Source organism: Zalophus californianus, chromosome 11 (genome assembly GCF_009762305.2).
Source record: "Zalophus californianus isolate mZalCal1 chromosome 11, mZalCal1.pri.v2, whole genome shotgun sequence".
Classification (NCBI taxonomy): domain Eukaryota; kingdom Metazoa; phylum Chordata; class Mammalia; order Carnivora; family Otariidae; genus Zalophus; species Zalophus californianus.
In genome coordinates this window covers 107,641,655-107,665,138 of record NC_045605.1, presented here as the reverse complement: position 1 = coordinate 107,665,138, position 23,484 = coordinate 107,641,655, and the positions used below count along the sequence as shown (strand labels likewise).

Genomic DNA, 23,484 nt, shown 5'->3' with positions numbered 1-23,484 from the left:
AGATAGGATTGGTAGCAGGGCTTTTTTTTTTCTTTTTCTTCCTTGAAAATGTTTTCAAATAAATTTAAAACAAATAATTTCACCTTGCCAAAATTATAACTGGAAAACACTTCAATCACAAATTTGTTTCACTATGTGTGCCCTTTCAGAAAGGAGCAAAATCCTACAACTCCATTACCCATAAATAAATAAAACCTTAAACCCAATAATTCATGCAAAGCCCATTCTTCACATTGCCCTTACTTGGCCATTTCAGGCATTTCCCTGTTGGAAATAGGCCCGCATCTTCAGGAACAGAATAATCTAATGGTTAAATTCTGATTGCTTTGTATGAAGCCCAATCTATTATTACTAGTTCATCTGTGAGCTTAGTCTCCTAGTCTGGAAGATCAGTACCTACCTCTTAGAGCTGGAAAGTGGGGTGGGAGGTCACATGGGATAATGCACTTTTAATACCCAGCTGACACTTTATAACTTTATTATTATTTGAGCATAATTCTTTTCTCTCTCAAGCAGATAGCAATTCACCTTGCTTAAGGACCTAAGACCTTCGACCACTCAGATGCTACCAAACCAAGGAGAAACCCAGCTGTGCCAGGCCTAGAAATGTCCACCCCCACCCCCACTCCCTTTTAAGACAGTGAGTAGGCCAGAATTCTCCTGGTTGATAAATGAGAGGAGCTGAGAAGGAGCAGAGAGAAGCTGCAGTGATGACTATTCCGAGAATCTGATCTGCGAGCAGGCGAATCTCCACCACGTATACCATGGAGACGCTTTGGGAAAGAGAGCCGGCCTACCTGCCTGAAGAAGGATGCTCGAGAGAGGGGATGGATGAGAGAATTGCTTAAAGGGAGATGAACTGGAGGTGCCCAAAGAGGAAAATTTGAAAAGGAAAACAGAGGCCGAATTTTGGGAAACCTGGGCGGTGAGTGCCGTTAAAGGAAGGATTGCGTGTCGCGGGGATACAGATTTTGGAGAAAAAGAGGAGTAGGGACAAAGGTGGGGGTCCTCAAACTGCGGAGCCTGAGCCCCGCAAGCTGTGGGGGGTACTCAGATGGCCCAGGGTTGAGCGGAAGGCGGCATTATGGGGGGGCACACATACGGAAAGTGGCGGGGGTCGGGAGCCGGTCCCAGAGCGGCCGCCGCGTTAGCCCCGGGGAAGGTCAGCGACCCGGGGCGGGGGAGCTGTGCGGAGAACTGCGAGGGGCCGCGGTTGCCATGGCGCCGGGCGGGGAGGGGGTGATTCGGGCCCCGCCCCGAGCCCCGCGGGGCCGCCGGCTCCAGATGGTCCCGGGCCTCCCGCGGGAGCCGGCAGCCTGCGGCAGGGGGAGGCTATTGTCCTCCTTCCGCGGCGCCGCAGTCCCGCCGCTCGCGCCCGCGCGCCGCCACGCGCCCAGCCGCCGCCGGCCCCGCGCGCCCCCCGCGCCGCTCGCGCCCCGTGACAGCGCCCGCCGCCGCTCGCCGTGCGCCCCGCAGCCGCCCGGCCACCCGCCGCCGCCCGCAACCGCCCCTCGCGGCCGGGCTGCGGGCGCGGCGACGACCGGTGCGCCTCCGCCCGCCGCACTCCCGCCTGCCCGGCCGGCGTTCCGCACCGAGGTAGGTGCCGGCGCCCGGGCCCGCTTTGTCCCGGCGGCGGGGCGGCGCGCTTTGTGCGGCCGCGTGCGGGCAGCGGGGTCGGGGTCGGGGTCGGGGCCGGGGTCGGGGCCGGGGCCGGGGCCGGGGCCGGCCGGCCGGGGGAGCCCGGGAGGGAGGATGCGGCGCCTGGCCCTCGCTCCCGCCGGGTCCCGGGGACAGGATGGAGAGTCACGTGCCAGCCACCCAGGTACCGGAGGTGAGGGTCGAGGCGTGGGGAACGCGGGCCTTTCCGGAGCGGAGAGAAGAGTCTTGCAAGAGTTGGGGCTGACAAACGCGTTGAGGGATCGGGTCAGCTGTGCTCCGAGCGTGTCTGACAGCGCCGGCTGTTCCAGTCGCCGCGTCTCCTCCGCCGACCGGCCGGCGCGGATCCAGGTGCTGCGGTCGCGCCCGGCTCCCGCTCGGGAGCTTGTTGGGGGCTTCCCTCTGGAGCCGAGGGGGCTCCTCCTCGCCTCTTTGGTAGCTAGCTCCATGCTCTCCTTTATGCTTTCTCACAGTGTGTGTGAGAGGGGACACGGGTGGCTGTGGTGACCAGAACACTGGCAGAGGGAGAATGAAGCCCCTTCGGGCGGTGGGGAAGGAGCGGCGTAAGGTGTTTCTGTGGCCGGGACGTCCAGATGGCTTAGAGTCCGCCCCGCACAGAACTACCGGGCAAGGCCTCCTCGCTGGGGTGTTTCAACTCCAGCACCACGGTGGGCATTTACTGTCCACTCTGGCGCGGGACGACTTTACCCCATTGACCCCATGGCGTTGCATGCATGCTCGGCTGCGCTGCGGGTTTGTCCCTTTCCTAACCTGCTGCATGCTGTCTCCGTGGGTTGCCTCTCAGCCGCCTTCCTCCTCTCCCTCTCCCTGGAGCGACAATTCTAGCTCTGGGGAGCCCGTCGGTTCAGGCAGGCATGGGCAAGGGTATTCACAAACCAGTTCTCCTTGAAGGTGAAAGGGCCAGAGTGAGTTCCAAATATGTGTCTTGGTGTCGGGTGCTGGACCAACCTCCTGGCCAATTCAGAAGAGGAAAGGTTTAGAGAAGGAAAAGTTAATATGGATCTTAGATTTGTCCCTTGGAGAAACTGATGTAAACCAGCCGGTACAGGCTTGGGGGAGGGGCGTAGCAAGGGAGTGAAAATTAGTCTGAATAATTCTGCCCTGAGTGGAGGAGTCCAAAGAAGATCAAACAAAAATTCAGTGCCACTCTTCAGCTGGGGTCCTTAAGTTCCCCGGAGGAGAGTGCCTGCGTTTCACCAGGAATACAGCATTGAGGGAAATGGCTTAGGGTTTGTTTCTCCACAAGGGTCTCTGATTGCCCTGAGTGCATCTTTCTTTTGCCCTCCTAGGAGCCCTGAGTTTATTTGTGATCCCTTTCTCCTTTTATGTCTCTGCCGCCCCACTTGTACTTTGAGTCAAATAAGATTTTTACTTGGCCAAGGTCCCCATTTCTTCTCATCTATTATTCATCCTGCTGTCATTTGTTCAACTCTACCGCCCCCCCCCATAGCATCTCCAGCCATATCGTCATCCTTCCGCACATCTGTGATTCACCTGTGTCAGGGCATCAGCTCTATTTGTCTCATTAGATCTAGGAGTCCACTCCATCTTCATTTCCTCTCTCATCGCCTGAGGCTTCTGGCTCTTTGTGGGTCTTGGGGTTTCTCAAGAGAAGTTATATTTTGAGTTTAGCATTGGATAGAGCCTGAACCCACCCAGAAGCTAACCTCGGGTGACACTCACTCCCAAAACTTCGTGTCTCTTCAGTCCTCATAGCTCCTCTAACCAATTCTACCGCTCCTCTATCTTTGGACAACAGTGCCCTCAAAGTGTCGTCCCCAAACCAGTACTTTAGTATCCTCTGGGAACAAGTTAGAAATGCAAATTTCTGGACTCCACCCAAGATTTACTGAATCAGAAACCCTGGGGGGGGGGGGCGGGGAGCAGGGCCCAGTGGTCTGTGTTTTAATAGCCCTCCAGGTCATTGTAATTCATGCAAGTTTGAGAATCCCTGAGCCTGAACTGTAGAGTTTAACCCTGAGAGTACTCCAACTGAGTGTCTTCTCCAATCCCATTTTTATTCTTTCCTTGCGTTTTTCTCCAGCTCTAAGAAAGACAGTAATTTGCTGGCAAAAAAAAAAAAAAAGAGGAAAAAAGAATTATGGTCAAGTCTTTCACTGTTTCTTTTTTTTTTTTAAGATTATTTATTTATTTATTCATGAGAGACAGAGAGAGAGAGAGAGAGAGAGAGAGGCAGAGGGAGAAGCAGGCTCCCAAGCCCGATGCGGGACTCTGTCCCAGGATCCTGGGATCATGACCTGAGCCGAAGGCAGATGCTTAACCATCTGAGCCACCCAGGCGCCCTGTCTTTCACTATTTCTTTACTGAATACCTATTGTACCGGGCTTGGAAAAGACAAACATGAGTAAGACACAGCCCTGGTCCTCAATGGGTTAACAATGGAGCTAGCGGAGAGACACATAAACAACTAAATGTAATACAATGTGATGGGGGCAATAATAGCCGCTATCGGAAGTGCTGTGGGAGCGCGGAAGTGCTGTGGGAGCGCGGAAGTGCTGTGGGAGCGCGGAAGTGCTGTGGGAGCGCGGAGGAGGGAACCGTCAACTCTCTCTGAGGGTGGTAAAGAATTAATCAGGAGCAGGATGTGGCCAGAGGAGGAATTAGGGTACAAGACAGGCTCTAGCTGGGGGATAAGATTTCTAGCCTGCATTACAGCTAAAACAGGAGGAAAGGGGAAGTGGGGCACCTGCCCTTGAGGATCCCCCCCGCCCCCGCCCCGGCCCCCGCAGGCTGAACAGAGTCTGCATCCAGCAGCACACCGGTGGAGAATCGAGCAGGACCCCCAGGTTTGTAGCTGGTGGGAGTTGGCTTTATTCTAGCATGAAAATGTAAGCTACTTGGGCCTTGCCTCGAGGTCAGTGGCTAAGAATAAGGGCCGGTGAAACTGTAATCTGGATTAGCTGCTGTGTCGTCCTATTGCCAGAGTTTGGGAATCCACGGGGAGAATAAGGTTGAGGATTCTCCAGTGTACAGAGAGACAAGGGGTCATGAGGCTGCTGGACAGGCAGACTAGGGAAATGTGAGTATGGAGACCCGGATCATAGGTGAGGAATGATATACTCAGTGAAGGAACCCAGAGCAGGATCTACGTAAAGAAACTCCATAGAGAACTACAGGAATCTAGAGATGGCAGCAGGGAACAGAGAACACAGCATATCGTCCAAAAGGCGAGGGACTGCGGAGCCCAAATGCTTGTAAACCAAAACTCAGAGGCCCTCAGAACCATGGCACTGAACACCACCAGAGAGCACCATTCACATACAAGTCCATGGGAACAAACTCCTTGGGGTCCCAACATGTGGCCCTATAGAGATCCATGATCTAAGAACACCAGTGCCATCTTGGTTCCTTATCTATATGACGGCATCCCTGGGAACTCTGGACACAAAGCATGTGTGTCAAAATCTGATTTGGCCAAAGGAGCATTTAAGTGGCTGCATTTTTATTTGGGAGGAGGGGAGATTCCAACTCCATACTTCTCCCCCAAATTATAGGATTCCATGGGGACGCTCTAACAACCAGACCTCACTGGGAGGTCTGGATCCCAGGCCTGGGTCCCAGTAGGGGAGGACCAGGTTGGATCACTGAAAGGAAGCCAGAATAATTCATGTTTAGGTGTTGTGCCGTTTATGGGGCCCCAAGGACACACAGTGGTTTGGAGACAGAGTAAGACAGTCTGCCTCTTTAAGTGTCTGCTCTTTGTGGAGTACTAAGATATAAAGGAGCATTTGAAAACCCCAGAGTTCTTCAGGGCCCCGCCAGTTAACCAAAATATGTGACATGGCTGGGAAGGAGACAAAAGGGAATGGTGGGGTCTGTGGAGAACTGGAAAGTGCAGGCCCACCTAAGGGAATCCAAAATCAGTAGGGTATTTTTGTTTGTTTGTTTTTGTTTTCTAAAGGTTTTATTTGTTTAAGTAATCTCTATACTCAACGTGCGGCTCGAACTCATGACCCCGAGATCAAGAGTCACACACTCTTCCGACTGAGCCAGCAAAGCACCCCCAAAATCAGTTATTTTTAAGCCGTTTATTGGCCATAGGCCTGGGGGCTGGCTTTAGTAGGTCTGTGACTCCTGATGAAAGGAAAAGGAGTTATGGAAACAGAAGGCTGGAGGGTATCATATGTAGGAGTTTTTGTGGGGAGGTCTACGTGGAGAGAGTGTGAGTGCTGGAAATGTCAACCCCAGAGCTAAGTGAGAGAGAGCGCGTGGCTACTGGCAAGGAAGCCTCGATCTGTAGGACTGAGAGAAACGGGATTGGTACCGGTCCTGGGGCTTGGGCTGCTTCCCTGTTCAGTGCCTACCAGTATTAGGTGACTCTAGCTCAGGTCACACCTTGCCCACAGCACTCTTTGCTCAGGGTGACTCAGTTCTGCCCTAGAATTTATTTTTATATAAATATTTACAGAGCAAATTCAAAGAATCTGTTGGGGATTAAGACAAATGATGGATTTTATGGGCGCCTGGGTGGCTCAGTCAGTTAAGCGGCTGCCTTCGGCTCAGGTCATGATCCTGGAGTCCCTGGATCGAGTCCCGCATCGGGCTCTCTGCTCAGCGGGGAGTCTGCTTCTCCCTCTGACCCTCTTCCCTCTCGTGCTCTCTATCTCTCATTCTCTCTCTCTCAAATAAATAAATAAAATCTTTAAAAAAAAAGAGAGAAATGATGGATTTTAAAGGAGAAAGTGTCCCAGGCTAGTGGAAATTAAGCTCTCTTTCCTTTTACAGGGAATGCAAAACCCAATCTAGGAACCTGAGACCCTAGCTCCCTCACACCTCATTAATGCTACTCCCAGGGAAATCCCTGTGCCTGATTTCTCTTTGAGAGAAAGGGGAGGTGCAGACAGTTCTGGCTTCCTGTGGGTCAGGTTCAGGTTCAGCTTCATGGAACCAGTTAATGACAGAAGCCAAGTTCTGCTTTTGTGTGCCCAGGGGAATACACTTCCCTACCCACCCACAAGTCACCACCCATCCCTTCTTCTTTCCCTGAACCACATGCGAGTTTCTCTTGTCTACCTTTCCAGAACCAGAGACTGCCAAGATCATAGCCTCCACCCTAGGAAGTAGTGCTAAGGGTTAAAATGTTTTTGTGTTTGAGAGGTGCTAGGAAAACGAGAAATGCAGAATTGGGGTTCTAATAAAGTTGCAGACCCAGCACCCTCCGTTCCCTTGAATGGCTGTTGAATGCTGAATTACACAAGAAATTAGACAGTAGAGGGTTTTTTAAATCCCTAGCAGCTAATCTGAAGCTCATTTGTTAGTTTTGAGAAGGACAGAGTTTACATAACGTAGGGTCCCGAGTAGTGCTGGCAAGCATATGTGGTCCTAATTTCCCTAGCCTGGGCCCTAGAAGGGAGCCATGGGTGCTGATCTCTCCCAGGGAGCTCTGAAGGGCTCCAGGATTTTCGAGGAACATGTAAATGCTGTGATTAAGAGCTTGATCCCCAAAGTCAGAAAGAGCCTCTCTTTAAAACCCAGCTCCGCTCCTTCCAGCCACGTGACCTTGAACCATGACTTAACTTTCATGGTGCGGCTTCCTCCTCTATGAATGGGGATGACAATGAACCCTTGCCCCATAGAGGTTGTGATGAGGTGATGCATGTACATAGCAGAGTCACATATCAGAGCTGACATTTATCCAGCACCTATTAAGTATTTCCTGTAGCAAACAAAAGGAAACAAAGGAGGAGAAAACCATACTGTGTGCTTCTCTGAACTCTTGGGCACTTTGTCTATACTTACCGAAGAGTGCATCACAGGCTTCCTGGTGTATCATAAGTGTATCTCAGCTGGAGAGCAGGATTAGGGTCTTTTCATCTCAAATCACTTACTGGGTATAGGAGGTCATCTTGCGTGGAGTGGGAGCTCAGAACGGTTTGTGGAGCCAGGAAATGAAAGCACTCCAGTTTATACTCATTATTGCCCATGGGGTCCCACATCTGCTTCCTGCGTTACCCTGGTTTGTGCACTGCCCTCCCGAGCCATGCTGTTAGCCATCTCCATTTTTAGCCCCTGGCTTTGCCCACTGTCCCTCCCTGGAGCCCCTCCTTTTTGCCACCACACTCTGAGACATTCCTGCCTTCCTGTCTCACTCCTCGTTCATCTCTTGGGTTCCTGCCCCTCTGCTTCCCCACCTCGGCTTCCCCCCTCCCACTAGGGGCTGATCTCTGTTGACTGAGAAACCAACCACAGCCTTTGGCCCTCAGGAGAGTGAAGCAGATCTAACGCAAGAGGAGAGAAGGACATGGTAAGTAGTGGGCTCGGTGGTCCTGAGACGCCCCTCACCAGCCACGTTCCCCCTTGCAGGAGCAGGAGGCCACCTACCACCATGAGCAGCACCCTGTCACCCACAGACTTCGACAGCTTGGAGATCCAGGGCCAGTACAGTGACATCAACAACCGCTGGGACCTGCCTGACTCGGACTGGGACAATGACAGCAGCTCAGCCCGCCTCTTTGAGAGGTCTCGCATTAAGGCCCTGGCAGGTGAGGTCAGGGGAGGGCCAGGGGAGATGCTGAGGAGGGAGAGAAGTTTGTCAGGGAGAGTCCTCCAACCTCGTGGGAAGACCAGCTTTCTTTCTAAGCTGCCAGCTAATCCAGATTACCCCATCAAGCCCCGGGTCCCCAAACCTCATACAACCCAGAATGTTCCCCAGCTTCCCTTCTCGCAAGCACAGGACTCAGCTCTGTTCCCCTCTGTCCCTGAGTCGTGGTCCTTAACTCTTTTGCATTTAGTACTGCCATCTCCACCCATCGCTCCCTTTCCCCCCCTTGTTGGGTCTTCCTTGGCTTTCTCTGTCACCTCTCACACCTGTTCTCCCTCCCAGGCCATTATCCTCCCTGCTCCCTCCCCACCTGTTCCTTCCACCTGCCGCCTGTTCCTCCCATTATTTCATCTACCTGTTCCCTGAAGCAGGTTCCCTCCACCCGCCGCCGGTTTCTGCACCACCCATTCTGCTGGGTTTGCTCTCAACCCGCCTCAGCCTCTGCCCTCCCCTACGGCCTGGGCTCTTCCCTCAGCTCTTCTGAGCACAAACAAACCCGTCTGACGGGCCTCCCTGCGTTCCGGGGAGGAGTTGTCATGGCAACAAGAGTGCAGCTGCCACCTGACACCACCAGCGGCTGGCGTGGGGCTGAGTCACCCACACACCCTAAGGCCACCCACCCCGTCTGGCTTCCCTCCTCCATCCCACCCTTATCTCTGCCACCCACCTACTGGCCTCCCAGCCCCACGCAGTGAGAGAGGCCACATCTACTCCCCCCCCCAACGGAGGCAGTGCCCCCAGCATGAGTGGGTGGCCTCCTGGAAGAAGGGAGACACTGAGGAGGTGGTTCCCAAACCGGGCAGCACTCTCTACAGGATCATCCAGGGACATTTTTACAAATACACATTCCCAAGCCCCCTCCTAGACACACTGAATTAGGATCTTGGACCTACGGTCCAGAAATCAGGATTTTTAAAAAGCTCTCCAGCTCATTCTGTTCAGGCAGCACAGCATCCGAACACCCTTGTGTGGTGGTGGCCTTAGCTCTGGGAACCCCGTATCGTGTATTTTCTCCCGGACCTCTTTGCCCTTCTGGTTGAGTCTTCAGGCTGGCTTATGAAATACTCGTATCAGTGTTTCTATAGACGAGAGGACACAGAACAGTGGGTTGTGGACAATGTCACTTCTGTGTGGAGACGTTTCCCTGGCACCCCGGTTTTGGATGCATGCTGCCTCCAGAACTGTCCTGATGTCTGTACACATGCCACATGCCACCCAGGACTGTCCCCGTGTTTGTGCACATGTGACACATGCCACCTTGAGCTGTCATTTCCCCACCACCAAACTGGGCTCTCCTGGAGGCATCTCTGTGTGGGCTTAACCTAGCACTGCACGTGGCACCAGTAGGTGCCATATAAATAATGAATGAAGACAGGAGAGAGGCTAGAGTAGGCTGTAAGGGACATGAGCTGAAGCCCAGAGAGAGGTGGGAAGAGAATCTGGCAGATGTCCCAGCAGTAGTGGGACGCACTGGGGGCCCTGGGATGGCCTGGCTGAGGAGGGCCTGGTGAGCCCAGTGGCAGGAAAGGGGCCGGAACTGGAGGTGGTGACAAACAAGTGGGGAAAGATTGGAACACCAATTCACAGATAAGAGAACTTAAGCAAGCGCCTCGCAGAGTGCCAGGCACCTACTGAGCTGGTTTCTCCTCTTTAAGGATTTCTCTTTCTCTGCTCTCCGAGCTGGGGATCAAAGCTCGGGTCCTGAAGGGGGTACCTCCCACAGTCACCCCAAGAGGGGCCATCCCTGTCCCACCTGCAGACCTTCGGGAAGCAGGAGTTGGCTCTGGGGGCCCACGCTGAGCAGCTGGGGGCCCGAGGGCTGGTCTGCCGGGCGTCGGCAGTTCCCCGGCTCGCCCCGCAGGGCCGGGCCAGCCGCCGCCGGCCGCGCTCCGCCTCCCGCCCCTCCCCCGGCACCGTCCGACCTGTTTGTCGGGAGCCGCCTCCGTCTCCTCTCGCCGCGGCCAGGTGTGCTCTGCCGACTGGCCCCCGAGCTCGGGCGCTCCGTTTCCCACCACCCCCCCCCTCCCGCTCCGCGACACGTTCCCTGCCTTTGAACCGACTCCCCGCCGGGAGCGCAGGCGCTCGGGACCCCGGGCTCCAGGGGCGGCGGGGAGCGGACCCGTGGCGCCCGGCGCCGGCAGGGCATGGACGCGTGAGGGGCTGCGGGCGGCATGAATGGGAACGGGGTGAGCCGGGCGCACGGGCCCGGCCTCAACGGCGCGGGCGACTTTTACTATGAGGCGGTGGAAGGGGCTCAGAGCCCGGGGGACCTCCTGCTGTCGCCAGCCGCCTTCATCAACCCCGCTCAGTACGCCAGCGTGCTGGAAGGCCGCTTCAAACAGCTTCAAGGTGAGCGGCGGACCAGGGGGGCCCCGGGGACGGAGGGGCCCCGGGCCGGAGGGGCCGGAGCGAAGCACGTCGAGTGGGGCACGGTCCGTGCTCGGCGGTCTGTGCTGGGTGACAGTGTGCGCGGGGAGTCATTACAAGAGGCCGGGAAACACATGGGTGCTGACAGAGACGGGAAAGGCTTGGGCCCCCCCCCCCCCCGGAAGAAGGGACAGTGAGCGTGGTGGCGGCGCCCGTGTCAGCACACGGGGAGGCACGGAGGCGCGGAGCGTTTGGAGGTGAAGCACCTGCTAGGAGGTGCTTCACCTCCTAACAGAAGCACCTGTTAGGAGAGAGGGCCGTCAGCCGGGAGGCCGAGCCACCCAGGGCTTGTCCCTGTCACCCTGGGTTTCTGAGTGGGTGTCTAAACGTGTGTGAGGAGCAGTGGGTGTGTGGAAACCAGGGAGTGTGTCAAAGGGAGTTGGTACAGACAGGCTCAGATGCAGAGCAGGCGTGTGTTCATCTTGGCCCCAGTATTTCCGTGTATTCCTGGGACCCACTGTGTTTTGGGGCGGGGGGATGTGTCTGTGGGTGTTGTGGACACCTTGTAAAGTTATGCTTTATTTCTGGTCCTTGGCTTTGCCCCATTTTCTCCTAGCTGCCACCGATTCTGTCTTCCTCTCTTTTTCCACCTGTGGGCCCAAATGGCCTCACCCCCGTGTGCCTGGCATCAGAGCGGTCTTCACCGATCCAGTAACGACCAATGATCTGGGCAATCCCCAGCTCAGGCAAGGGGGCCTGGAGACCCTGAAAGGAGGCCCACAGAGCCGGGGTCTGCTGGTGCAGTTGTTACAACCCAGAGGTTGGCCTAGGTACAGGGGTTGGAGGTAAGAGAGACAGGAATAGACGTGGGTGTGTCGTTATGTTTTATGGGTGAGGTGCACAGGAATGTGAAATTCAGGGCTGAGTCTTTTCGGTTTCCGAGATGCTGGTGCTGAGAAGGAAACAAAAGTGACTCTTCAGGCCCCAGAAGCCCTGGGCTTCTCTGGGGAAAACGGGCAGAAATCCGAGCGGCCGGAGCAGCTTCCAATGGCCTGGACCTCTTCCTTCACTTTGTCATTTATAACGTCTAAAATTTTAATTTTCCCATGGAACCTAAAAAGCATGCGCTCATCAGCAGCCTCTCCTGTGGACCAGGCAGCAAGGCATTTCCTCACTTTCTTTGAGATCTGTGCCTAACTCTGCCTGTTTTATCCCCCCTGTGTTTCTGGGCTCAGTGTTTTCCCTATTCCCAACTCTCAGGATTGTTTTCCTTCTTAGCATTGGAATGCTGATGTCTCGGGACTGGATCCCATTGTAACCAATTGAATGAACCCACCCCAGAAGTAGAGGAGCCCGTCTTTTCTTTAAATTATCCCAGGAGAGCAAGCTGACTCAGGAGGCTTAGACCCTCTGTAATATCATGTCATTCTAATGACCACTTGGAAGAGCTGCTGGTTTGATTTAAGTCCACGCCCTGTCCGTCAGCAGAGAGAACAGCCACACCTCCTGCTGCTCCTGAGCAGCTCTGGGTCTTTCCTTCAGGTTAGATCGTGCCTGGATACCTGTAACTCATCAGAGAGTAACTCATCACGTGTGCCAGGCATCTCACGTACATTGTCTCATTTCACCAACAGTCACGGGTTGAAGTAGAAAGTCAAGTAGTATGCCCGTTTTACAGATGAGGACAGCGAGGCTCTGGTGAAGTAACAGTGTCTCTCCACTGTTAAAGGACAGCCGTGATCCCAGACCCCAACCTTTCCCCACATGTCTCACTGCTTCTAATTTCTTTCATCCTTTCTTCTCAAAGCTTGTTTGCTCTTTTTTACCTTATGAGCTCATTCCAATTTCTGTATTCCCTGCTTTTTAAGTTAGGGATTTTCGTCTTAGGCATCTTCCTTCCCCTCCTCCTTCCCAGACCTCACCTCCGGGCTCTCAAGCACCCCCCAGCCCCCCAACCCCATCAACTGGTGTTTAGAAGCAGGTGCACTGTACTTGAAGGACAGAAATGACCCCATGTTGCCACCACAGATGAGCGAGAAGCCGTGCAGAAGAAAACCTTCACCAAGTGGGTGAACTCGCACCTGGCCCGGGTGACGTGCCGGGTGGGAGACCTGTACAGCGACCTCCGGGATGGACGTAACCTCCTGAGGCTCCTCGAGGTGCTCTCGGGAGAGACACTGGTGAGCTGTGGTTACAGAAGGAGGAGGGAGCCCAAGAAACAGTGGTCAGGGGGACAAGCTGGGAGTTGCCCTTAGAAGAGTGATGGCACAGAGTGGGAAGCAGTTGGCTGCCCTCTCCTCAGAGGATCGTTTCATTTTGAGAGGCTTTGCTGCCTGGATTAAATAGGAGCATTGCTTCACGAAGACAGGAACAGTGGCCCCATTGAAAACACTTCTTTTCCCACCCACTCTGGGTGCAATTAATTCCCTTGGGAATCTTAATCTGCCCAAGCTTCCTCTGGAACCTCAGCTTTGGCTCTGTGAACTTTGGCCCAGCCTTGAGGGCTGTGCCTGTGTTTCTGAGGGGGCTCACGGGGAAGGTGTGCAGAGCAGGGCCCTGAGAAGGCTAAGGGAAGGAGAAGGAGGCCCATGGTCCCATGTCATTTTGTCTCCTATCCCTCAACAGCCAAAGCCCACAAAAGGCCGAATGCGGATCCACTGTCTGGAGAACGTGGACAAGGCGCTGCAGTTCCTGAAGGAGCAGAAAGTGCACTTGGAAAACATGGGCTCCCATGACATTGTGGACGGAAACCACCGTCTGACCCTTGGGCTGGTCTGGACCATCATCCTTCGGTTCCAGGTAGCCTGGCAGAGCGTCACGCAGAGTGTCCTTCACACATCGGTGCTGTACCGCGAACAGGCACCCTTGGTCCACGGCGGGACCGATAAAGACACAGAGGGTCTAGAACCTCGTGTAGCAGTTTACGGTTGCTGTGACATCCAGGCAGCAGACCCGGAGACCCTCCTCCTTACACAGGGTAGAGACCAGTGTGGGTGTTGTCATACTTCTGTGGCAGGTTCCCCGTGGCCTGGTCTGTTTATTGGCCACATGTGGTAGGACCACACGTTGGTCCACAAGGGACTGGAGATTTTTACAAACTGGACCGACCTTCACCCCTGAGAGTTTGAGAACTGCACTTGGGACCTGATCATTGGTCCACCTCTGCCTCAAACTCTGCTTGCCTCCCCAAAACAGTCCTCCTACTGCTTCTTATGCTCTGAGCATAAGCAGCCCAATGTCCTCATGCCGTCACAACTCTCCCGGTTGTCCCCTTACTCCCCGGGTGTAACCTCTTCTGCTCCTCCCAGCCCGAGCAGAGCTCCGTCAGCAACCCCTTGGAACCCCAGCTCTCAGGCAGTGCTCACCTGTCCACTCGCAGCTCCCCACCCGGAGGAGCCAGCATCCTTCGCTTTGAGGTGCTTCCACTCTTCTGACTTCCGACCACATCCTGCTGCCTCAAATCCTTTTGAACCGATGTTTTGTGGTCCCTAGCCCAGGAGGAGAGGTCCCCCGGCTCTGTCCCGGCGCCCCCTTACAGGAGTCTCAAGAGCAGTTTCCTGCTGTGTCTGGCGGAGTATCTCCAATAACTCCAGGAGCCCGTGTTCAGGGAGTGAGGATCTTCCTTCTCTCCTTCTTAGATCCAAGACATCAGCGTGGAAACAGAAGACAACAAGGAGAAGAAGTCGGCCAAGGATGCCCTACTGCTGTGGTGCCAGATGAAGACTGCGGGGTGAGGCTGCCCAGGGACCGTGGCCTTGGAGGGGTGGATGCACCGAGGCTGTGCGGTAAAGGAGGGGTGGGCTCCCGGAACCACAAGCTGGGGATCCATCCTTGAGTCACAGACCAGGGCTAGGCCCTACACACTGTTCTTCCTGGTCTCCGGTTATAGGTATCCCAATGTCAACGTGCACAACTTCACCACCAGCTGGAGGGACGGGCTGGCCTTCAATGCCATTGTACACAAGCACCGGTGAGGAGCCACTGGCTGGGCTCAGGGCCCGGGGGGCACGGACACCTGGACGGACCGTGAGCTGGGCATTCAGAGAAGAGAACATTCAGAGAAGAGCTGGGATGTGGGGGCACCACGCTGCACAGAGGGCTGTGATGGGACCCAGGGGCGTGGGAGCAGTGGGTGTGGGTTTGGGGTGCCTGGTTCGGGACAAAATGGAGTTGGTGACAGGGATAAAGACAGGGGTGGCTTTACTTTTCCTCTTTAGGAGCTCATGCGCTCTTGATACCTTCTACATTGCCTCCTTTGTAGGCCGGATCTGCTGGATTTTGAGTCGCTGAGGAAGTGCAATGCACACTACAATCTGCAAAATGCTTTCAATCTGGCTGAGAAGGAGCTGGGGCTCACAAAGCTGCTGGATCCCGAAGGTGGGGCAGAGTGCTGTAAAGAAGATGCTGTGGGATAGAGAAAGAGGCAGACGAGTGGGTGTCGGGGGCTGAGGGTAGGGGGTTGGGGGGAGGTGAACACTAATGGGTACGGAGTTTCCTTTGGGGGTGATGGAAGTGTTCTGGAGTAGATCGTGGTGAGGGCTACACAACTTTGTGAATGTACTGAAAACCGCTGACTAGTCTCCTGTAAAAGGGTGAATTTTATGGTGTGAAAATTACATCCCCCCCCAACAAAAAAAGCCGTAGGAAGAGGGGCAGCCCTGTGGCAGAAAGAGCCCTCTAATGTGGTTCTAGGCCAGCCCCACCATGGAGCAGCTCTGTGACTTAGAGCCGGTCGCTTAGCCTCTCTGTGGCTCATTTTCCTCATCTCTAAAATGAGAAGATTGGTCTCTGTGGTCTCTAAGGGCCCTTCTTACTCTAAAATTCTAGGGTTCTAAATTAAGCTGCCTGACCCTGAGATCTCACCCTGCTCTGGCATTACGGTCAGCGGGCCCTGCTTACTGACCCCTGTGGTTCTGATCTTAATGCTGGTGAGACTGGCAGCGGCCCCTGGGCTCTTATTTTGGACCTGGCCCTGTACTCTACATGCTTCACTCAACTCAATCCTCACAACACCCCCTGGAAATCAAGGCCATTGTTAATAGTCCTCAGTTTATGGAGGAGAAGATGGGGACCTATCCAAGGGTTAAGTGACTTTCCCGAGGTCTTAACAGCGGGTGGAGCAGAGATCCAAACTCCAGACCTGTTTCCTCAGCCACTTCTCGGGGAGAACAGTCTTGGTGCCGCCAGAAACGGGAGGCAGAGAAGAGCCAAGGGGCTTCCCTGCTGGAAACGCTCCCTCCTAAGCTCACTGGGCAGACTTGGGTCTCGGTTATTTTCTCCCTGTTTACCATCCCACCGTAGCCCCATCTCAGTCCAGAGTGACACACATCAGCCATCTAGCAATGGAAGTCAGGCAAACATAGGTTCCTGGGAAAGCATTTGAGAGGCACAGTTATGATAAAGAACATTTAAGTAGAGCAAAGTCTCCTATAACTTTATGACATGATTTCAATGGGTCGTTCTTGCCTGGGGGCTTTCAGAGGGGGTCACAAGGGCTTCCAGCCCTATAGTCTTCCCTGTAGGTAGGATGGAATCTGCCGAATGTGGACATAGAACCCAGGCATTTCAAGTCCCAGCCTTGGTCTTTGTGGTACAAGCTGATTTGCCTGAAGGACACTCACCTCCTTGGATTCGCAGCTGAACTTTGGGATTGAGGTCAGAAATAGCCATGACCATGCCCCAAGATGGCCCTGAGAACTGCTAGGGCTTGCTGGGCCTGTCCCTCCGAACATCCTGGCTTCGGGAAGCTTAGTTTGTATCTTCCATCTTGCTGCCCCCAAATCCACTGATTTCTTAGACATCTTTGCAGCCCCTAAGTACAAGATCCATCCCCAAACGGGAATACTGTTTCTTTTCTTGCCTTTCCTGCCCTCGACGGTAATTTTGGTCTCCATTGGAAATACTGGGTAAAAGCCTCCTCAGGCTTCTGCATTTTGTCCTCTGCTTGTTCCTAGGAGGGGGAAAAAAAATAAAAAAACTTCACTTTCCCATGTCCTTTTAGTCCAAATGATTTATTTGTCATTTTGCCCTGGGAGGAGCTGGAAGGATGTCAGTTTCAGAGGACTGAGGTGGGGGACCCCGGGATTGGGGTAGGCGATCCCAGTTGCAGGTGTTCTTCTGGGAGGCAGGTTTCTAATCTCTAAACATCAGTGCCTGACCTGAGCGGTCCTTTCTCTCAGATGTGAATGTGGACCAACCAGACGAGAAATCAATCATCACTTACGTGGCTACTTACTATCACTACTTCTCCAAGATGAAGGCCCTGGCTGTGGAAGGCAAAAGGATTGGCAAGGTACCCCCCTGACCCCGCGTGAGGCGGTTGGAAAAGAGGTCCTGCCTAGGGGGGGTCTTCCTCCGCGAAAGCAGAGACGGGGGGAGCTGCAGGTCTGGGCCAGGGACCCCGTAGGCAGGACCCCCTTGTCGCTGTCTTACAGGTATTGGACCATGCCATGGAGGCCGAGCGCCTGGTGGAGAAGTACGAGTCCCTGGCCTCAGAGCTGCTGCAATGGATTGAGCAAACAATTGTCACCCTCAATGACCGGCAGTTGGCCAACTCCCTGAGTGGGGTCCAGAACCAGCTGCAGTCCTTCAATTCCTACCGCACCGTGGAGAAGCCACCCAAGTAGGTGCTCCTGGGCCACCCCCTGCTGCAGCATGCCGGCCCTGAGCCATGCTCATGGGAGAAGAAGCCTAAATCAGGGTGGCCTTTTGGGAGGGAAATTTGGCAGGACATAAATGCAGTGAAGGCTCATTTCCCCCAGCTCAAAGTGCCAGAAGCAATTCCAAGATAAATTTTTTAAATGATGATCCATTTAAAAAAAAAAAAAAAAGTCATGCTGGGGAGATGCTTACTGTGGTAGGTAGAGTCAGTGCGATCTGCTCAGATAAGATTACTGGCCGGGTGTTTCGGAACCCACTCCCGGCTTAGGGACAGGGGGATTGGATCTGACAGGCAGGTCATCACCAGCAACACGGGAGTGTGGCTGGTGCCGTGCACACTGCAAAGGTTCTGACTGTTTACCTGTTTTAGAAATGGACTTTTTTTCAAGGGTGGGATCGCCAGTACGCAGCTCTGTACAGTACATGCTACAACTTTGGTTTGTCTATTATTGAGCTCTTTCGGAGTTAGTATGTTTCAGCTCCAAAACTAATACTAATCCAGAAAACATCTGTACCTACACATCCCAAGAATGATTTGAGGTGCATGCCAAAGTGTAACTGGTCATTTCTTTCTGGTTTTCATTTGTTTTAAAATTACGTTCTTTTTGCTTGTCCATATTTTCCGGCTTTTGCACTGAGATCTTGAGAAGAAAAGCACCACAGGACACTTCGTTTTGAAATGTAGAGTCCCTGTGCCTGTGTGGCCTTTGACTCTGACCCCAGCCCGGCCTCCTGCCTCAGGTTCACTGAGAAGGGGAACTTGGAAGTTCTGCTCTTCACCACCCAGAGCAAGCTGCGGGCCAACAATCAGAAGGTCTACACGCCCCGCGAGGGCCGGCTCATCTCTGACATCAACAAGGTGCACAGCCTCCCTCCCCGCCCCACAGATGTCCCATCCTTGGCACCAGCCCCCACTGCCCTGACCGGAACGCTTGTCCCGGCTGCCCAAGGCCCTCCGTGGTACCGACGCCGTGACTCACACATGCTGTCGTGCGCCCCGAACATCCCCCTTCCTCCTCCCTCTGTCTCTCCATGGAAGTGCGCATCATAAACTCAGACCCCAGTCGCTTATCTTGTTCGGCATGGCCCTGATTCACTCTCTCTGCCTTTATTTTATTTTTTTCACAGGTGGCATTGTAAGATTAGTATAAATAGTAGGGTTCACCCACGGTCCCACCACCACAAACAAGGCCAGTGGTTTTCATTGTACCCTGTCCCCCTCCAGTCCTCATCGGTCAGCAGACGTGCTTTCGTGTGGCCCCGTGGCGCTTACACTGTCCGTTTGTCATGCTTCCGTGCACAGGTGTCTGACTGACCACATTCCGCAGACCCATTAGACCGAGCTTCCCTGGGACTCATCGTGTGCCCCCCAGTCGCGATGACCCCTCCCCACCCTCACTTCCTGAGCCCTGGTCCTTTGGCACCAATGCTGTCCCTCCACCTCGCAGGCTTGGGAGCGGCTGGAGAAAGCGGAGCATGAGCGCGAGCTGGCCCTGCGCACCGAGCTCATCCGCCAGGAGAAGCTGGAGCAGTTGGCCGCCCGCTTCGACCGCAAAGCCGCCATGCGGGAGACCTGGCTTGGCGAGAACCAGCGCCTCGTGGCCCAGGTAGGGCAGGGGGGTTCTTGGCCTGCGTGGGTGGGCAGGAGAAGTGGGAGAGAGAGAGAGAGAGAGAGAGGTGGGTTATGAGCCCTGTAACATGGCGTATTCCATCGCATAGAGAAGACGACCAAGAGCCCCCCCCCCCCCCCCGAATCAGGGCCAGAGGCTTGAACAGGAGAAAGGGTCCAGGATGGGACAGGGTAGAGAGGAAACAGAGCCACCATGTGGAGTTGGCATCTTGCAGCGGAAGTGCCCCCGAGAGCAGAAGGGGCGAGCAGGCGGAGCTGGGGTGCCTGAGCTCCCCCACCTCCCCCACCTCCCCTCGCCTGCCCTCCGCCACAGGACAACTTCGGGCTGGAGCTGGCGGCCGTTGAGGCGGCCGTGCGGAAGCACGAGGCCATCGAGACGGACATCGTGGCCTACAGCGGCCGGGTGCAGGCCGTCGATGCCGTGGCTGCTGAGCTGGCGGCCGAGCGCTACCATGACATCAAGCGCATCGCGGCGCGGCAGCACAACGTGGCGCGCCTCTGGGACTTCCTGCGGCAGATGGTGGCCGCCCGGCGGGAGCGGCTCCTCCTCAACCTGGAGCTGCAGAAGGTGTTTCAGGACCTGCTCTACCTCATGGACTGGATGGAAGAGATGAAGGTAACAGTGGGACGAGGGGGCAGGGAGGGGGGAGCAGGACTGTGGGAGTACGACTGGAGGTCCGTTCCCTTGGCGCGTCTTGGTGAAGTAAGTCTCGGTGCCGGGCCCTGACCCCGATGCGGGCACACGGAGCAAACAGGGCCCTGCCCTCGCAGGGCTCACATCGTGGTGGGAGGAGGCTGAGGAGGAGACCCCTGGGCCCACGTGAAACAAAATAGCAGGCAGACATAGAACCTACAAGGAAACTGAACAGGGCCACGGGGTGAGGTGGTCCTGGAAGGCCTCTGAGGAAACGCAGACTAACACAAGGAGTCGGCACAGGGGCTGTGAGCAGGGAATGTTGCGCGCAGAAGGAACAGCCCTGGGCCTGCACGGGCGTGCTGTGTTCAGCATAGGAAGGAGGGCCGGGGCCCTGCGAGAACAGGAGGGGCCGTGGATGAGGTAAGGGCGGAGCAGCCTGCTCCCCCAGGGCCTGACAGGCCTGCTCAGGGGTTTGGGTCTTGTTCAGAGTAACGTGGAGAACTGAGCGCAATCAGAAGGTTTTGGAAAGGAGAGACGTGGTTCTGCCTTCATGTTTTCAAAGGTCACTTTGACCACAATGTGAAGGAGGGCCGTGGACAGCCCAAGGGGGGCCGAGGGGCCAGTTAGAGGCTGTGCAGCGATCTAGGCAAAGGATGGGGATGAGGGTGGGTCTGGAGAGACCCTGGAATTGCTGGGGTGCTGGGGGCTGAGCCGTGACCATAGGAGGGTGGCGATAATTCTGGGGCTGAGAAGATGAGTCAGAACGGAGATTTCGGGAGCAAGATTTAGTAAGAAAGTCAGTCGTTCCACAGGAGGGGAGTTGAGTACGAGACGGCCGGGGTGCCGGGACAGAACTGGGGCATCACTGCGTGTGTGAGTGGGGGCCGACAGACAGGAGCGGCTGTGCTCATCTGCGTGTGACCCCTGCAGCCACCCAAGGAGGCTGGGAGGTGCAGTGGATCCAGGAAGAGGGAGCGAGGCTGGCCCGCGCGTGCGGTGGGCCTGAAAGAGGCCTGGCGGGGCGGGACCTGGGAGCTCTCGGATGGGCACGGGCACGCCGCCTGTCCCGGCAGGGCCGGCTGCAGTCTCACGACCTGGGCAAGCATCTGGCCGGAGTGGAGGACCTGCTGCAGCTGCACGAGCTGGTGGAAGCGGACATCGCCGTGCAGGCTGAGAGGGTGCGGGCCGTCAGCGCCTCTGCACTGCGCTTCTGTGACCCAGGCAAAGGTGAACCCTTGGGGGGAAGGAGCTGAGCAGGGAGCGGCTCAGGAAGGAAAACAGCCAGACTGGGAAAATGGGGACAGGAAGGATGAGGGTTGCATGGAGGTGGCGGAGCTAGGGAGGGAGGCTTAAGGGGCGGTGTGTGTAGAGATTCATAACCAGGGATGGGTAGGGGGCAGCGGGGTGGCTGGGCTACAGCTCTCAACCCTCTACCCCGACCTTTTCAGAGTACAAACCATGCGACCCCCAGCTGGTGTCAGAGCGGGTGGCCTCCCTGGAGCAGAGCTACGAGGCGCTGTGCGAGTTGGCTGCGGCCCGGCGGGCCCGGCTGGAGGAGTCCCGGCGCCTCTGGCGTTTCCTCTGGGAGGTGGGTGAGGCTGAGGCCTGGGTTCGGGAGCAGCAACACCTGCTGGCCTCCGCAGAAACTGGCCGGGACCTGACTGGCGTCCTCCGCCTGCTCAACAAACACACAGCCCTGAGGGGTGAGATGAGTGGCCGGCAGGGGCCCTTGAAGCTGACGCTGGAACAGGGCCAGCAGTTAGTTGCAGAGGGCCATCCCGGGGCCAGCCAGGCTGCCGCCCGCATGGCCGAGCTGCAGGCCCAGTGGGAGCGGCTGGAGGCCCTGGCAGAGGAGCGTGCCCAGCGGCTTGCCCAGGCCGCTAGCCTCTACCAGTTCCAGGCCGATGCAAACGACATGGAGGCCTGGCTGGTGGACGCGCTGCGCCTGGTGTCCAGCCCCGAACTGGGGCACGACGAGTTCTCCACGCAGGCCCTGGCCCGGCAGCATCGGGCCCTGGAGGAGGAGATCCGGAGCCACCGGCCAGCCCTGGATGCCCTGAGGGAACAGGCCGCCGCCCTGCCCCCTGCGCTGAGCTGCACACCAGAGGTGCAGGGCAGGGTGCCTAGCCTGGAGCGGCACTACGAGGAGCTGCAGGCCCGGGCAGGCGAGCGTGCGCGGGCCCTGGAAGCAGCCCTGGCGCTCTATACCATGCTCAGCGAGGCGGGGGCCTGTGGCCTGTGGGTGGAGGAGAAGGAGCAGTGGCTCAACGGGCTGGCCCTGCCTGAGCGCCTGGAGGATCTGGAGGTGGTGCAGCAGAGGTAGGCCCCCTGCGGATGCCCTCTGGGAGGGCCTGGCAAGTGGGACAGCCCACGTGTGGGCTGTGGGCCCTTCTGTAAACCGCCTGCTCTGGCTACGACCCTTTGAGTCTTCTTTTTTTTTTTTAAGATCTTATTTGTTTGAGAGAGGGAGAGAGAGAGCACACACAGGGAGACTGGCAGAGGCAGAGGGAGAAGCAGGCTCCCCACTGAGCAGGGAGCCCGATGCGGGGCTCCATCCCAGGACCCTGGGATCATGACCTGAGCCAAAGGCAGACGCTTAACGACTGAGCCACCCAGGCACCCCCGACCCTTTGGGTCTTAACAGTTGTCTGGGTTTTGCTTTCATGAAAAATGTCAAACATACTCAAAAGGAGAAAACATACCACAAACTTCTAGTACCCCATCACGCGGATTCAGTAATTGTCAGTATCTTGCTATATTTGATTATTTTTCATTTTAAAAATTAGCAAATCCCCAGATTATCATTTCACTTCTGTGTTCCCCACGATGTGTTCTCTAAGAAATAGGAAGAAGTATTCTCAAATATAGTAAATTATGTGTGTGTGGACTTAAAATAGCTGAGGCTTTGATGTTATAGACCTTTAGACAGATACACTGATTAACCTTATCAAGTAGCTTTATTTACAGAATAATACATCTTAAAATGATTTAGAAAGGACGTTTTTCATATAGAACCACTATACCATTAATTATCGTATAGAACAAAATTAGCAATTCCTTGATATCATCTATTACTCATTCCATAGTCAAATTTCCTGGTGGTTTTAAAAATGTATTTAAAGATTTTTTTTTTTTTAAGTTTTCAAGATATCCTATGGCAGGGATCAGCATACTGTAATTCTGGGGCCAACTCCAGCCCACTGCCTTTTTTTTTTTTTTTTTTAAATCTTTATTGGAACAGAGCCAGGCTCATTCATTTCCATATCATCCCTGGCTGCTTTTGCACTACAACAGCAGAGCTAAATACTCATGACAGGGACCTTATGGCCCACACAGCCTGAAATATTTGCCCTTTACGGAAACCATTTGCAGACTGTGAGAATATCACAGAAGTTATGCTTCACATCTTTATCACTCAAATATTTTTGGTTGTCAGTTCATTTTTTAACCCCTGGTATTAGGATGGGACCCAGTTAGGTGCCTAAAGGGTCAGTCCCGGCGCGCCTGGGTGGCTCAGCCGTTAAGCGTCTGCCTTTGGCTCAGGTCATGATCCCAGGGTCCTGGGATCGAGCCCCGCATCGGGCCCCCTGCTCAGCGGGAAGCCGGCTTCTCCCTCTCCCACTCCCCCTGCTTGTGTTCCCTCTCTCGCCGTGTCTCTCTCTGTCAAATAAATAAATAAAATCTTTAAAAAAATAGAAAATAAAGGGTCAGTCCCAGGAGGAATAGGGAGATTCTGATAAAGAATGAGGCGTTGGGCCAGGCGTTACTTTGGCTTGTGCAACTGTTCCTGATATTTAACTTCCACCATCTTCTTGAGCACTCTAGAGATTATTGTTTTTCTACTTGTCTGGGGGGGACTTGGGGCTCCCCACTTGACCCACAGATAACTGCAGACCTCGTAGGTTAAGATGTGCAGAGACTCCTATAAGTCAGCCACATGTTGACAGAGGG

General features: G+C 55.1%; 1 protein-coding gene across 4 annotated transcripts in view; it reads left to right on the top strand.

The window, feature by feature from the left end:
* The first annotated feature begins 674 nt into the window (after positions 1-674).
* Positions 675-23,484, top strand: part of SPTBN2 (spectrin beta, non-erythrocytic 2) — a 38,198-nt gene continuing 15,388 nt past the window's right edge. Inside the window, exons 1-14 of one of the 4 annotated variants that reach the window (XM_035723003.1) lie at positions 675-925; positions 8,002-8,180; positions 12,635-12,786; positions 13,232-13,405; positions 14,245-14,336; positions 14,496-14,576; positions 14,868-14,983; positions 16,786-16,898; positions 17,041-17,228; positions 18,008-18,125; positions 18,715-18,873; positions 19,210-19,512; positions 20,607-20,760; positions 20,982-21,852. In XM_035723003.1, the coding sequence (XP_035578896.1) occupies positions 8,024-8,180; positions 12,635-12,786; positions 13,232-13,405; positions 14,245-14,336; positions 14,496-14,576; positions 14,868-14,983; positions 16,786-16,898; positions 17,041-17,228; positions 18,008-18,125; positions 18,715-18,873; positions 19,210-19,512; positions 20,607-20,760; positions 20,982-21,852 (2,678 nt within the window). In that variant the 5' untranslated portion in view covers positions 675-925; positions 8,002-8,023. Of the gene's footprint in view, positions 926-1,475; positions 1,597-1,727; positions 1,832-8,001; positions 8,181-11,308; positions 11,452-12,634; positions 12,787-13,231; positions 13,406-14,244; positions 14,337-14,495; positions 14,577-14,867; positions 14,984-16,785; positions 16,899-17,040; positions 17,229-18,007; positions 18,126-18,714; positions 18,874-19,209; positions 19,513-20,606; positions 20,761-20,981; positions 21,853-23,484 lie in introns of those variants that run through there. The other 3 variants (XM_035723002.1, XM_035723005.1, XM_035723006.1) reach the window with 3 other exon arrangements.